General features: G+C 35.0%; 1 protein-coding gene across 2 annotated transcripts; it reads left to right on the forward strand.

The window, feature by feature from the left end:
- Nucleotides 1-3,938: 3,938 nt before the first annotated feature.
- Nucleotides 3,939-14,731, forward strand: LOC111374140. 2 transcript variants are annotated; one of them, XM_022996771.1, is made up of 4 exons: nt 3,939-4,083; nt 5,110-5,286; nt 7,746-8,996; nt 14,408-14,731. In XM_022996771.1, exons 1-4 carry the CDS (start codon nt 4,069-4,071, stop codon nt 14,441-14,443), a joined length of 1,479 nt encoding a protein of 492 aa, XP_022852539.1. In that variant the 5' UTR covers nt 3,939-4,068; the 3' UTR covers nt 14,444-14,731. The 2 variants fall into 2 exon arrangements, with proteins under 2 accessions (XP_022852539.1, XP_022852540.1); XM_022996772.1 differs by lacking the exon at nt 3,939-4,083 and adding an exon at nt 4,291-4,417.
- Nucleotides 14,732-14,749: the final 18 nt, after the last annotated feature.

The following is a 14,749-nucleotide window of genomic DNA, read 5'->3' on the forward strand; positions in this document are numbered from 1 at the left end:
ATCGTATCTTTCACTCCACTATTAAGTCAATATATATCGAAAACTCTTTTTCGACTTATGAGTACACCTTGGCCAAGGATTTCATCATTGACTTAATTGAATGAAACGCAGATCATAATCTACTACTATCTAAGAGTGACGAATCCTTTATTAATCAATCACAACCTTCATACGATTCTTGACGTACCCGAACGATGTCGTATTAGCGGCCCTTTTCAGAGCAACATCCAACACCGCCAAAGTATGATTGTCCTCATATAAGGTACCATGACGACCTCAAGTCAAATGACCAATTTCACTACCGAACGTTAGAGATTAACCATCGACACTCAGATAGTTATCCTTGTGGAATCTCTCGACGGGTCTCCAATGTTTTGTTCTATAACAAAACATCCACGTGTTCATTTAAGTGTCACCACACTTTAACTTGTAAGATCAGCTACTTACTTCACAAATAAGAAATGCCACACGTGATGGTCTATCCATAATGACGATATCCGTATCTCGTTATTACTTACGACCACGGATGATTTAAGATTCAATCAGATGTAATTTGTATCTCACAATCACAACTCTTTGTGATTAACAAATTATAAATATTTGAATCTACGAACTCTATTATTTATTTAATTGTCTATTAATTAAATAATAGATCTGCCATTTAATTGCATTAATTATATATAAAAGTATTTATGTCCAAAGTTAATTGGACCTAGGGCATAATATTTACAGTTGACGGGTTAAAAACAGGGGATTGAGGTGGGTGGATTTACCTCAGCCCTTGATTTGAACAAATCAAGGACCCGGTCTCCTATTTTTTACCCTGCTCACCTTCGTGAGTGTGACATCTCTTTATTTATTTAGATTTGGTCACGTATTTTTCAAAATTTATATTTCAACGACCTTTGTATTTCTAGAGGTAAGTCGACATTTCCCTTCCTCTTGTATTGTCTTTTCTATCTAATTCCTTGGTGTCTTGACCTAATTAAAAGAGTCATTTGATCCTAAAAAGGAAGGGGAAAGTTAATATAAATTATCAATAAAATAAATAATTTGACTCAAGGCATCTCTGCCAAATCGGATGGTTGTCAGACGTTGAGAGTATTCAATGGGATGTGGACACTCATGCATCAATCAAGAATCAAAAATGTGGCGATGGAATTTCCAGTTATGAAGGAATTTTTGTGATATTTTCCAGTCAAATTGCACATCTCAATCATGTGATTCTGGAATGCAGCACTGCATCTATTCAACGAAATAGCAGAATAACACAAAAACAGGATAATTTTATTCATTTGAATCATGTAAAAAAATCAATCTTATCATAATTCAGTTCTCGTGTCAAAATACCATAAGAGAATAAAAAAGTATACCAATGAATTCTACATTCCCATATTCATTAACTCTATATTTATCGCGAGATGCAATAATGAATAATCCAGTAAAAAATTAACACTTCTTTTGTGCTATAGACAAGTCGATAACATTAAGAAGTCGTGTATGTCTTCAGATCATTCATGCTCTATTAGAACTAAGCATATCCAATCATTTCCAAGTACACATCAATCGGTAGTTGATGAACTTTATCTCTTTTAGAGCCCATTCATATGTAGTCGTGACTTCATTTAAATAAAACAATTTCCTAATTGTTATTATATGCAATCAGACTTCCACTTGCTATTGTTGGAATTTGGTTAAATAAAGACGAAATATGATATCACAATCTACCAAAATATCAGACCTCTCTTTCTTGCAAGGCTCTCTTAAACTCAATATTCGAAAGATTATCCCAACTTCATTGCCAAAATGTTAGAATGTTTAACTCAAACAGGAGAGAGAGCTTGATCCACTTCCTATTTCCCACCTAAAGAACACAGTAACAAAGTTACAATATTATGCGAAAATTATGACTTCTTGCTGAATCTCAGTGAAAGTATATCAAAAGGAGTTTAAAAAGATCGTTTGCATATACTGAAATACGACCTAAGAGTGAGCAAACTCTTGAAAGCATCCAAATTTTTATATATCTTAGCTAAAAATCGAAGAACTTTTCAAGAAAATGAAAATTGAACAAGTATGACCGCAATAAATCCACTAAAACCAGGATTTACATGAAAGACTCGCATTTCTATATATTTCTTAAATAACTCACTCAGAACGCTTTTTAAAGGATTATGTGATACAATTAGGTCAATTAAGCCCTTCTAAACACAATCGTCGATCTCCAGTTGGGTGCAAAGAAAATCCACTATTTGTAGTAAAACTTTTAAAGATAAACATGTCTGCTTAATCTTAAAAATTACTTTTTCTATAATAAACTTACCTAGAAATTATTGTGAACTGGGCTTGGTTTCCACCGTTGGATCAACAATGGGTTTTGCATTAGAGGAGAAAGAACCAGTTGGGCCCAAGTGTTTATGATCTAAATGGGACGAGACTGGAATTGGGCCAAATGTAAATTCTCAATTAAGGATCCATTTGAAATTTTCACTCCGAATTGCAATTCAAAAGCCGGGTCAATTCCTTCGTTGACTTCGGAGAGAGATTTGAATTAAAAATGATATATTATCAGCTATTTTAAAATTTGAAATAGTTAAGGAATGAAACTAGCAGCTGGCGAGTTATTACTTCATGAAAATTGTACTGAGTATAGAGTAAGTCAATATGCTCGACCAGTAAGATTACTAATCTAAGGTTTGGCGATGAGTAGTGTGGATAGTAATGCAATTGAAGAAATAATTCATGAAGATGCTAATAACATGAAGAGGGGAGAGAGAGAGATTCACTCGCACTTTAGGGAGGACTTGTAGCTCTATGCATAATCCGATGTACTAAAGATGGACTATTGACAAATATTGACATATTCTAGTTACGAATGTAATTACCAAAGTGGCTATAAACCGTATCTCACTCAACACAAGAAATTTGATTTCTTAGAATTTTGCCCTTAGTTTTCATGACAATTCAATGCTCATTTGGTTTGAATTTATAATCGAATAATGCTATTTGTGATAAAGATGATGGAACATCGTCCATGTAGCAAATATAGTAACACTAAATGATATTTTCAATTAAATGCCGAGACATTGACTCATGTTATTGGACCAACATCAAGAGGATGCTACACTTGTAAATTGGGATAAGATCAATAAAGTGAATATCATATTTACACATCAATTGATTTTCACTTCACATCAAATGGGTATGATATTCATGTTGTACATATAGCACTATTCATTTATTCAATGCTAACTAAACTTATGATCCATCATTATGGTAACAAGGAACATTAACTATTATAATATTCTCAATGTCAAAGTCAAAGTCAAACATTAATTTTAGTCATTCTCCTAACTAAGATATACTTAGCCCCGGTTCGAGTTTCATTTTTGGTTTAAAATGCATCTTGGAATAATATTTTATTTGAGAATGTGTGGTTAAAAAATTATGTTTGCGTGTAAAATTATTTTATATAGAAAAATGTGTGGTTAAATATAAGTTTTTTTTTTTTTTTTTTGGTTTAAAATATAACGTACAATTGTCCTTTTACGTGACATTATTAGTAAAATAAAAGAAAAAAGTCAATATGGATGACATGGGCGAATAAATGAAAGGCTGGGATGAGGGTCATGGGGAAAAAATAAAATGAAATTGGGGATGAAATTGCTTCAAATCAGAAAAGGTTGGGGACTGGGAGTGAAATTTACCCGAAAACTAATGGGGCAGGAGACCCCTCGACAGACCCTAGTCACCAGAGTATCTTTTTCCCTCCAAAAAAGCCATTCCATGCATCGTATCACGTGTTATCATATTATGCCGCCACGTAAGCGAGGTGGTGGACCCACACGATAGCGCGGCCGAAAACCCAAAAGCCCAAACCGTCCCGATTGTGATATAGAGTGGCACTTCCTTAATTCCATTATTGTTCAGGGGTAAATCAGTAAAATAAACCAAACAGGCTTTTCGGTTTGTAACAAACAGCTGTTTTAACGAAGAAAAACAAAAGTACACTCGGTTCGAAAAACCTTCGGAGGAAACTCTTCCGGTTTTAGGAGGAAACCAAAAAAAATGGAGGCCGACGAGGTAAATTTTCACTACCCCATTTGATGAATTCCGCCTCCTATAACCACCGTCTCTGCATCGGTGCAGCTGCTTTGATACTTTAACCAACACCCACCAACTATCTAACTGATTCCTTTAGTCGTTTTTCACCTTTTTATAAATATATTTTCTGAAGGTTCAATTTTGATGCTAAAATGGTGTTTGATTTTGATATTGTTTGAACTTAATTTACATCTTTTACTTCGATTCTGTGTGTTATCGTGAATGTATGCTTTTGTTTGTGCGTCTGTGGTTGTGTTGAAATTTCTCAACTTCTTCTGGTTTTGGAGGAAATCAATAAATGGAGGCTGTCAAGGTAAATTTTTTGTCACCCCATTTGGTGAATTCTGCCACCTAATAATCATCGTCTCTAAGGCGGAGCGATCAGTTCATTTTTCTAACAACCCATAACTATCTAACTGATTTCTTAATAGGCTTTTTATTTTACATTTTTCTTTTTTGTTCTAAAGTTCGATCCTCGTATAAAAAAGGGGTGGGCTTTTTTTCATTTTTATTGAGCTTTATTTTGAACTTTCACTTCGATTCTCTGTGTTTTTCTTGAAATGTATGTTTTTATTTGTGTCTGTGGTTTTGTTGAAATTTCCTCACTTCTTTTCCTTGTTAGAAAGTTTGAATATTGATATTCTCTTCAGTTTTCTTTACATCTTTAACTGTTGATCCTTCCTGTTATCTTGATTATTTTTTTATGTTGGCATCTATTGTGTTATGAAATTCATCGAAAATTTGAGGTTTTCAGATGATGATGGTCTATTTTGTTCTCTTTTTTATTTTAATTTATGATTTAGGATTTATAGTATCTTTGGCGGTGGCATGTTTTTAATTGTTCATTTACTGCTTTATGTTCAAGTCTAAAAAATGGGGCTGGACTTTGATTTTTTTTTTTAACATGGATTAACTCTTAACAGTCTTGGTTGTTTCTTGTTAATGCATATAAATGCGCACGAGTTGCAGAATGCAACTTTTTAATTGTTTTTTGTTGGAGTGCAGAGATTGACGGCATTGAAGAAGGCGTATGCAGAAATAATGTTGAACACAACAAAGGAGGCAGCGGCCAGGATTATGGCATCTGAGAGTAAGGCAGCTCGGTATCAGCATGAGCTGAGGGTTGCAAAAGAGGAGGGGGTTCGAATGCTAATGCGCCTCAAACAAATGATGGATTCAAAGGTGAATAAATGAATTTGAAATCAAAATTTCTGTCTCTTTTCCTTGTTTTATTTTTCTGGGATGAGGTGTTTCCATGAGGAACACAAGAAAGAGAGTATAAGAGAAATGTGATTATACCCTGTTTTGCATTCTTCTAATGTCGTTGCTTGTTTTTGGTTTCTTGGTGTGGGTTCTGTTTTTTGTCTTACATTCTTTAGCATTCATTTGTTTGGTTTAATATGATAAGAATTCTAATGTTGAATCGGAATTTTGTTCTTTGTGAATTCTAAGTATGTATCTTTTTTTTTCTGTTGGTTCTCTTGATAGTCTGATAGATTGGCCTCGGCCTATGACAACGTGATAAGAATGTCAAAAGTTTGTTACCTGTTTACTTTCTTTGTAGTCTTGACATATAGCTCTTTAGTGGTAGCGACTCAAATGTCCAATCTGGTATTTCTTCTTTAGTGTATCAAGATTTGAAATGATGTTATGTACTTGGCGTGAAATATTTGTAGTTCGTTTGGCTCCAAAAGTATTACACATTTCTTTCTCTTGATCATATTAAATTCCAAATGGCATTTCAATGCTACAAATTTACATGTTCAATATGTCTTTTTGGTATATTGATATGACCTTTATTCATCTAATGCCACCTTTTTTGGAACTACTTGGTGGAAATAACGGTCAACTAACGTCTAATCATATTAAACTGCCAAATGCCATGACACAGTTTCCATGGGCCACGTGTTTTTTTGGTATATTATTTTGACCATTATTTATTAAGCACAGCCTTTTGTGGGACTGTTTGGTGGAAGTAACTGTTAACTGATCATTGCATTTATCCTTATCCAAAATGTTCTAGGTGATCATAATTGCTTATCATCTATTTAATATTATAAAATAATATGCTTATATTGTGGAGCTGTTTAGCTGGATGTGATATACTAATGGAACTGCTATTACTAATTCCATAATAAGGTGAATCCCAACTTTTTTTTTTTTTTTTTATGACCATGGGTGTCCAAGCCAGTTCGACTACTCCCATGGGGCCCTAAAGTTTACAGTCGAGTACTCACCTCAGTGGCCCCGAGGAGATTTGAACTGGTAACTATTGGGGTTTTCCCTTTAATTTAGCGGTAACAGATGTTTTCATATGGAAGTAATTTTAAGACATGACTCTACTCTTTATTTGGTGCAAAAACCAGACGTTATGGTTTGATAATATGTTATGTTATAACATTTTTATATTAATTACTGTACATATTTTTAACTTCATTTATCGTGATAAGTCGCATCATTAACATCTTTGGTCCATTGTCATCATTTACATTTTTCTTGTTGCATAAAGGCGTGAAAATTCATTCAAATAAATTCAGGATCTTGAATTAGAGAGCTTCCATAATTCAAATGCTATTTCAGAATGTCAGTTATTAAAGAAGTAATTATGTCTCTTGCACTACAAATATAATTATGGCCCCCTTTAATATGGATTGTGAAATTTTCGAGATGAAACAACAATATCTTGAACTTCTAATTATGAAGTCGGAGCATGTTTAGATAGTTTGAAATGGTCTACTTACAAATAAATAAATAAGGTTGTGTTTGATTGCAATTATGGAATTTGTATGGAAATCATTAATTAAATATGTTTGATTGATTTAATTTTCAACTTAAAAATGCAATACTTGTCTAATTTTTATTGGTGGGTAGATGAGAGAGATGGGGTAGATGAGAGCGAGCGAGTGGGAGAGAGAGAGTGTGTGTGTGTGTGAATTGCCTGAAAAAAAAAAGTCTAACCCTTCTTAAAGAAAATATTTTTCTTATTTTTGAGGAAAATATGGTCACGTCACCAATTTTTGAAAAGTATTTTTCATGGAAAAATGCCAATCAAGCACCCTAAAAGTAGAAAATATGGCATTTTCCATGAAAAATAAGGTCAATCAAACACATCCTAAGCTTTAAAACAATCAATTGTTTTATTGGTCAAAATCCAAAATAAAATACTTTTATTTTGATAGCAAAGTAAGAGTTACTTCCTAAACATGAAACTTTTTTAACTTAAAAGTAAGAAAAAGGTAACATATCCGAAGATGTTTAGTAATTGAGCTTGCAAACTATGTGGTAGACGTTTGCAGAACTCATCCATTCTTCTTGATTCTGATCGCTTTTTTAAGTAGGCTACTTTTTTGTTGGGCTTTCATAGTATTGCAAATTCCAAATGTGAGTTTCAATTTTAATCCTGTACTTCTCCCTTATACAGATGAAGCTCGTGATTAGCTTATGTAACTGCTCTTCATGTTCCTCATTAGTCACTAAATTTTGTGAAAACTAAGGAGATTTTCTTTCCTTTTATTTAGTTTGTCACCCCTTGTATGGTGGAGACATGTCTATTGCAAAATTTGAACTTTGTTTAGTCACATGTTGATCTATCTTTTAATATATATTTTTAATTAACATGTTGACATATGACCAAACTATAGGTAAGGGATGCAGAAGCAACATCGTTGAATCAGCAGAAGAAGATTGAAGAAGTTGAAGCTCAGCTCCAGGAAGCAGAGGATATTGTCAAAGATCTCAGAGAAGAGTTGAGAGAAGTGCAGGCTGAACTGGAGCGGGTGAAAAACAAAAACATGCTGCTAGTAGATGAACCTGATTATACTTGTCTGAGAGAACTACCAGACGAAAATAGAATTGATTCTTCTCAATCTGTTAAATTTGCTGAACCAAATTTACAGAATGAGTCGACTGTGGCTTCTAATGTTAGAATTCCACATCCTTGCAAGAGAGACGGGGTTCAGAAGTGCTACAAGAAGACAGTTTCTATAAACAATTCATGTAATGGGAGTCCAGATTTGCCATCTATAATACTGAGAAATAAAGAGCATGGACTGTTCAGAAAGGTTTGCACACATAGAATTCGTGCATGTGAAAGGAATCTGTTGGATGGGGAATCTTATCGTTCTGGAAAACATGGTAAAGTGAAGAATACGAGTGTCAGAGAGCATGAAGAGGGTAAAGATACCTTTGTAGAACCAGCTCATGGGATTAAAACTTTAAGTTATCTTGAGATGAATCTCTTAGCGGGTGTCAAGCTTAGCAGCTCTAAATCTTTTGTTGCGAAAAGGAAAAGGGCTATTAGGGGAAGGAAATCTATAACACCCCCACATGGGGAACAATCTGATACACTACTGAAACCTATTCAGGTACTTGATGCAAATTCTGGTGAGAATCCTTCCAAGATGGTTCCAAGATGTTTCCCTCATAAACCTCAACCAGGAATTGAGCCAGGGTGCAAAGAATCTTCTGAAAAGGAAGCAGTTCTTGTGGAATGCTGTGATGCTCAAGATCGAATGTGCCAGGACCAAGCATTGATTGAGAATTTGCTGCTTTTGAGACAGAAAACTGAACCTGCACAGAGTTCAGGGACCCCATATTGTAAACTGGATGCTGAAAATTTGCTAGTGAATGATTTAGAGTCAAAATCATCTGATATTACTAGTAGGTTTCCCGATCAAGCTAGAAGGGAAAGAGTTATTAAATACACATTTCAGAGGAAGCGGAAGAGACAGACTTTAAGTGAATCTGATGTGAATGTGTCCCTTGAAACTGATACTTTGGAAAGACAATCTGGGAATAAACAAAATGGTGATGAGGGCCTAGATCTTCAGAAGCGAAGCTTGGAAATAGAATCATTTGAAGATGATCTGCCATTAGCACAAGTTGCTCGACAGGTTGGACGTTCTTGTCCTTGTATTTGTTGGTTTGTGCATGCATTTGCCTGTGCATATATATATATATATATATATATCACTATTGCTTGGATACAACTGCTGCATGTTGGCATGTTTGAATTGCTTATTCCATTCTTCTCTTGGTTCTTGGTCAGTGAGGCTGCTAGCCTAGCCGGTCTGTTCTGTATCTCTTTGTAAAGTATGAAAGAAAATTATTTTCTCCTTATATTCAATAATAGGAAAGGGAAGATACACCCATATATACAGATAGAGAAATCTAAATTAGGAAACTATTCTAACTATGGAATCTTATAATCAAGCTATTAATCCCTATAATTAAGAATCTATTTACATACATGACACTCCCCCTCAAATTGGAGCATAGATATTAATCATGCCTAGCTTGTTACAAATATAATCAACCCGAATCCCATTTAGAGCCTTTGTGAAAATATCTCCTAGTTGTTTTCTAGTTTTCACATATCCTGTAGAGATTAAGTTCTGCTGTATCTTCTCACGAACGAAATGACAGTCAATCTCAATATGCTTGCTTCGTTCATGGAACACAGGATTAGAAGCAATATGAAGAGCAGCTTGATTGTCACACCACAACTTTGCTGGTATTAAGCTTTAAGACTAACTTCAGTTAAGAGTTGATATATCCACATTATTTCACACACAGACTGTGCCATGGCTCTATATTCTGATTCTGCACTAAATCGGGACACGACATTTTGTTTCTTACTTTTCCATGAGATTAAATTTCTTCCAACAAAAACACAATAGCCAGTAGTGGATCTTCGATCAATCTTGGAACCTGCCCAATCCGCATCTGAGAAGCATTCGATGTAGGTATTTCCATGATTTCTATATAGTATTCCACGTCCAGGAGCTCCCTTTAAATAACACAAGATCTGTTCTAAAGCTACCCAATGGTGAACTGTTGGGAAAGACATGAATTGACTTACAATACTGACAGGATATGCAATATCAGGACGAGTTATTGTAAGATAGTTCAATTTCCCAATCAATCTTCTATACTTCTCAGAGTCTTCAAATAAATCACCATCTTTGGTAAGTTGTAAATTGGAAAGCATTGGAGCACTGTTTGGCTTAGCTCCCAACTTTCCTGTCTCTGTTAACAAGTCAAGCACATACTTTCTCTGAGATAAGAAAATACCTTTCTTGCTCCTTGTCACCTCTACTCCCAAGAAATAGTTCAACATTCCCAAATCTTTCGTATGAAATTGGGCATGCAAAAAGGACTTCAGAGATGAAATTTCCACAGTATTACTGCCAGTAATAACAATATCATCAACATACACAACAAGATGAATAATGTCGGATTTGGATTGTTTGTAGAAGACTGAGTGGTCAGATTTGCTCTTTTGCATTCCAAACTTTTACAGTACCTGACTAAATTTTCCAAACCAAGCACATGGACTTTGTTTCAAACCATATAAGGATTTTCGAAGATGACACACTTTCACATACTCCCCTTAAGCAACAAACTCAGGAGGTTGCTCCATATAAATTTCTTCATGAAGATCACCATGTAAGAAGACATTTTTGATGTCCAGCTGATGTAAAGGCCAATCATGAGTAGTTGCCATAGAAATGAATAAGCAAACAGATGTTAACTTAGCGATAGGAGAGAAAGTGTCAGAATAATTCACACCATAAGTTTGAGCATAGCCTTTAGCAACAAGACGGGCTTTAAGCCGAGCCACTGATCCATCAGGATTGACTTTGACTGCAAATACCCACTTACATCCAATAGTCTTTTTGTATGTAGGTAAATCCACTAAATCCCAAGTACCATTAGCATCCAAAGCATTCATCTCCTCAATCATAGCTTCACGCCAACCAGGATTGGATAAGGCGTCATGAACAGTTTTTGGAAGAGTTACAGAGTCAAGGGAAGCAACAAAAGAACAAGAAGACGAAGACAAGTGATCATAAGACACAAAAGATGAAATAGGATAAGTAAATTGTCGTTTGCCTTTACGGAGAGCAATAGATAAATTAAGGTCACCAGACACGGGATCTGATGCCAAAGAAGAGGCAGGTGCTGAACATGCATCAAGAGGGCCTCGTCTTCTGGAATACACATGGCAAATAGGCGATGGTGGTGGTGTGGGAGCAGTAGATGCAGAAGGGACATTAGTTGACTAGTAAGTGACATGATACACCAACAGATCATCATCCTCCCCCTTACTGAATGAAGAATAAGAAGTGGAAAAGAAAAGAATATGTTCCAGAAAAGTAACATCAACTGATACAAGATATTTGTTAAGACTCGAGCAATAGCACTTATACCCTTTCTGTAGACGAGATTAACCAAGAAGAATACATTTTAAAGATTTGGGATCTAATTTAGTTACCTGGGGGCGAACATCACGAGTATAACATGTACTACCGAAAATCCTAGGTTCAATAGGAAATAGGAGTTTAGTAGGGAAAATGACACTGTAAGGGGTCTTACCATAGAGAATGGATGAGGGCATCCGATTAATCAAGAAACAGGCTACGGAAACTGCATCAGCCCAGAATTGTTTAAGAACATGCATTTGGAACAGGAGTGCCCTGGCCAACTCACCCGACCAAAATCAAAATAAACCCAACTAGAAATCGACGAGTCTGCCCGAACTTCAACCAGGGCCTCCTAAGCCAAAGCCACGCACACCGGAGATCGGGCTCCACGCAGCCAACAAAAAATAGAACCGGAGATACACGCACCGAGTATGAATTAGGAACCTGGCTCTGATACCATGTAAAGTATGAAAGAAAATTATTTTCTCCTTATATTCAATAATAGGGAAGGGAAGATACACCCATATATACATATAGAGAAATCTAAATTAGGAAACTATTCTAACGACGGAATCCTATAATCAAGCCTAATATCCCTATAATTAAGAATCTATTTACATACGTAACAATTTTAAACTCGAAACTTTACTTTGTTGCTCCCAGCACCGACACGTCGTCGGAGCTAAAGCATTGGCATCCAACACGTACAAACACACTACAACACGTGTGAACACACGAAACCAACACCCTCGGACACACTCAGACAGGTGTATTGCCGACCACGCACTGACAATGCAAATCCAAATAATATAGATGACAAAGATAAAAAGGAAAATCTAGCCTAAAATGAAATCGCAATTCCTAAAGCACTGGCCAATGGCACAATCGTGATGGGTCCTGGTCCATAACTATGGAAGAGGAGAAGGGGATGGGTTGGAAGAGGAGACAGCTCTGGCAGCAGGGCTAGAATGAAACCTAAAAACCTAAAGCTGAAATGTTTGAAGAGTGTACGCTGGCTAGGAAAGAAAGAAAATGCATAAAACAGGACTCAGAAATGCATGGTCGAGAGGGGAAATACATGAGTGGGGCTAGGAAATGAAATGTCAAGTGATATGTGTGGGTGGGCTATTTTTTTTTAATATTTTTTTGAAGATCCTTTTCTTCTTTCTTGTATAATTTGTAGCTTGTGATGATAATTTTTTCTTTCATTTTTTATTTTGGTCAGTTTTATTTTTATTTAACCCAAAAATGAGTATAACTAGTTTAAATAAAAAACTTAATAACTAACAAAAAAAATAAATTAATTTTATATTAAACTAGTCAACGTTCCCTCGACATTTCTGTGTCCTACTTTTTGTAGAATCACACATCGATGTGTCCAGTCGTGCCTATGTCGCATTTCTGTGCATGCTAATGCTTCTTAGCATAGTTGTCGATTGCCATTTCCACTTCAAATATGGTTAATGACTCTGTGTTTCAGTTCATGTTGGCATACCATATTAGAATGCAACATTACCTAGGAATGGAATAAAAAAAAAAAGGCAAAAACAAAAACTTCTACCAATTTTGGCTTTGAAATTGCAATTTAGTGCTATATGTTTCAAACTGTATAAGCTTGTTTTAGAATAGACAAAACAACCTATTGTTGTCATATTAATTGCTATTGGATCTTGCAAATATTTTTAAACTTTGATTTATTTGGATTAAAAAGGTTGCTTTTTTACATTTTGACCACTACTATATAGAAGTGACATTTAGTAGATTATATCAGCTAAATATTTGATGAGTAGAAAATTTTACCAAAAATTGCAATTTGCTCGCCCCACCTCTTGAGCATAATTTCTTTAAATTTATTATTATTATTATTATTATTATTATTATTTCTGTTTCCTTTAGATAGAAAAGAAAGGTTTTGAGTACTCTTTCCACCATATTGTCCATCCCATTTGGAATAAAAAGCTAATATCTCTCTCTTCATTTGGTGTATGATGAATGGGAAATAGAATAAAAAATTCTTTTCAGGTGTTTCAGATTACGAGTATGCAACATTTACACAGTATGAGTGAAATATATTTTGTACATTAGTTTCCTTGTCTTCCTCAACTCTAACCAAAATTTCTCCATCAAGATTACTTTGATCTCTACTTACCATCCAATTTTTCTTTCTGACCAAAATCGCCGAAGTAAGAATGCAAAATTGCAAAAGAACATACTATAGTTCTCACAAGTTGAATCTCTATCATTTAAGAAAATAAGGATGAAAGTTAGTCATGCTAATGGAGGTCATAAGTGCAAGCAGAACTAGGCCTTTTAGGGATATCTCCTCGTGCTTTTAGGAATGTAGATATTCACATCTTGATTCTAATTACAAAATTGAAATGCTAGAGGCAACTTATTTGATCGAGAAACTACAGTAAAAATTGTGAATATGAATTCAGATTTCTTTTTCATGTCATATGCGTCAAAACTCTTGTGGAGAGAACATATAGAAGATATTAAAAAATCTAGAAAGTGCCTTACATACTTAGAATCATAGATCAGTCTTAAGGAGAAACAATAAATTATCATGATTCATGATGTTATGGACTCGGGAAAATAGTACAGTAACTAACATTTGCTAAGCTAATTAATACATTTTTGATAATTTTGGCTTCATGGAGAATGTGTCCAGCTTAGTGAAGGATTCAGTTGCCTACATGAAATTGCAGTAGCAATGTCTTCATCAACTCAGTTTCTTTGTTGTGTTTATTTTCTTTCAGATATGAGGTTTAGTAATGAGCCTTTATTTATTTATTTATTTATTCATGTTGTGGGCTTGTCACTGAGAGAGAGGAGACACACACTCTTCAATTTTATGTGCAATAGTTTGGGTTGGTGCAATAGGAGCAAATCCCCAGAGAAGATTCCAGTTGTTCTCATTGTTCATGTTTCCTTTTAAAGTAGTGAATCGTTAATGCTTTTGTGAATGGCATTTGGTGGAGGATATGGTGAATTGGCATTGGTGTGAATGGTTTCTTCGTGTCCTTTAGTGTCTTGATAAAGATACCTATGTGCTTTCCTTCTCAGGGACTTCATGTTTATTGTTTTTACATTGACAGCTTATGTCGTTGTCTGAGAATAAGTGGTGGCTGTAAATGTTGTATTTCATCCTACCATGAAGAATGCTGAACTAGAGGAAAGGTGAACAATAAACTTCTCAGCGATCTGGGCGTGAAGACGAGGGACCATGCATGAAGCAGACAATTGCAATTTAAGAGAGTTGTAGTTCTATATTTAAAATTTACAGGCATAAAGCCCATAAAGTATTACCATCGCTTGTAGCTTTTCAGTGTCTTGCTTCTTAATACCTTACAACTGTTGCCAACTTTGGATGTTCTGGTGAGGTTCAAATTTTTATTGAATAGATATTTCATTTTTACAAAGTGGATTGTAAATTGCTG

The sequence above is a fragment of the Olea europaea genome, unplaced genomic scaffold, assembly GCF_002742605.1.
Source record: "Olea europaea var. sylvestris unplaced genomic scaffold, O_europaea_v1 scaffold1205, whole genome shotgun sequence".
In the NCBI taxonomy this organism is placed as follows: Eukaryota; Viridiplantae; Streptophyta; class Magnoliopsida; order Lamiales; family Oleaceae; genus Olea; species Olea europaea.

Excerpts from the sequence above, each read along its gene's own strand:
- LOC111374140 (XM_022996771.1), top strand. Across the intron at positions 5,287-7,745 it reads AACAAATGATGGATTCAAAG|GTAAGGGATGCAGAAGCAAC; the intron begins GTGAATAAATGA and ends ACCAAACTATAG. Across the intron at positions 8,997-14,407 it reads TAGCACAAGTTGCTCGACAG|CTTATGTCGTTGTCTGAGAA; the intron begins GTTGGACGTTCT and ends TTACATTGACAG.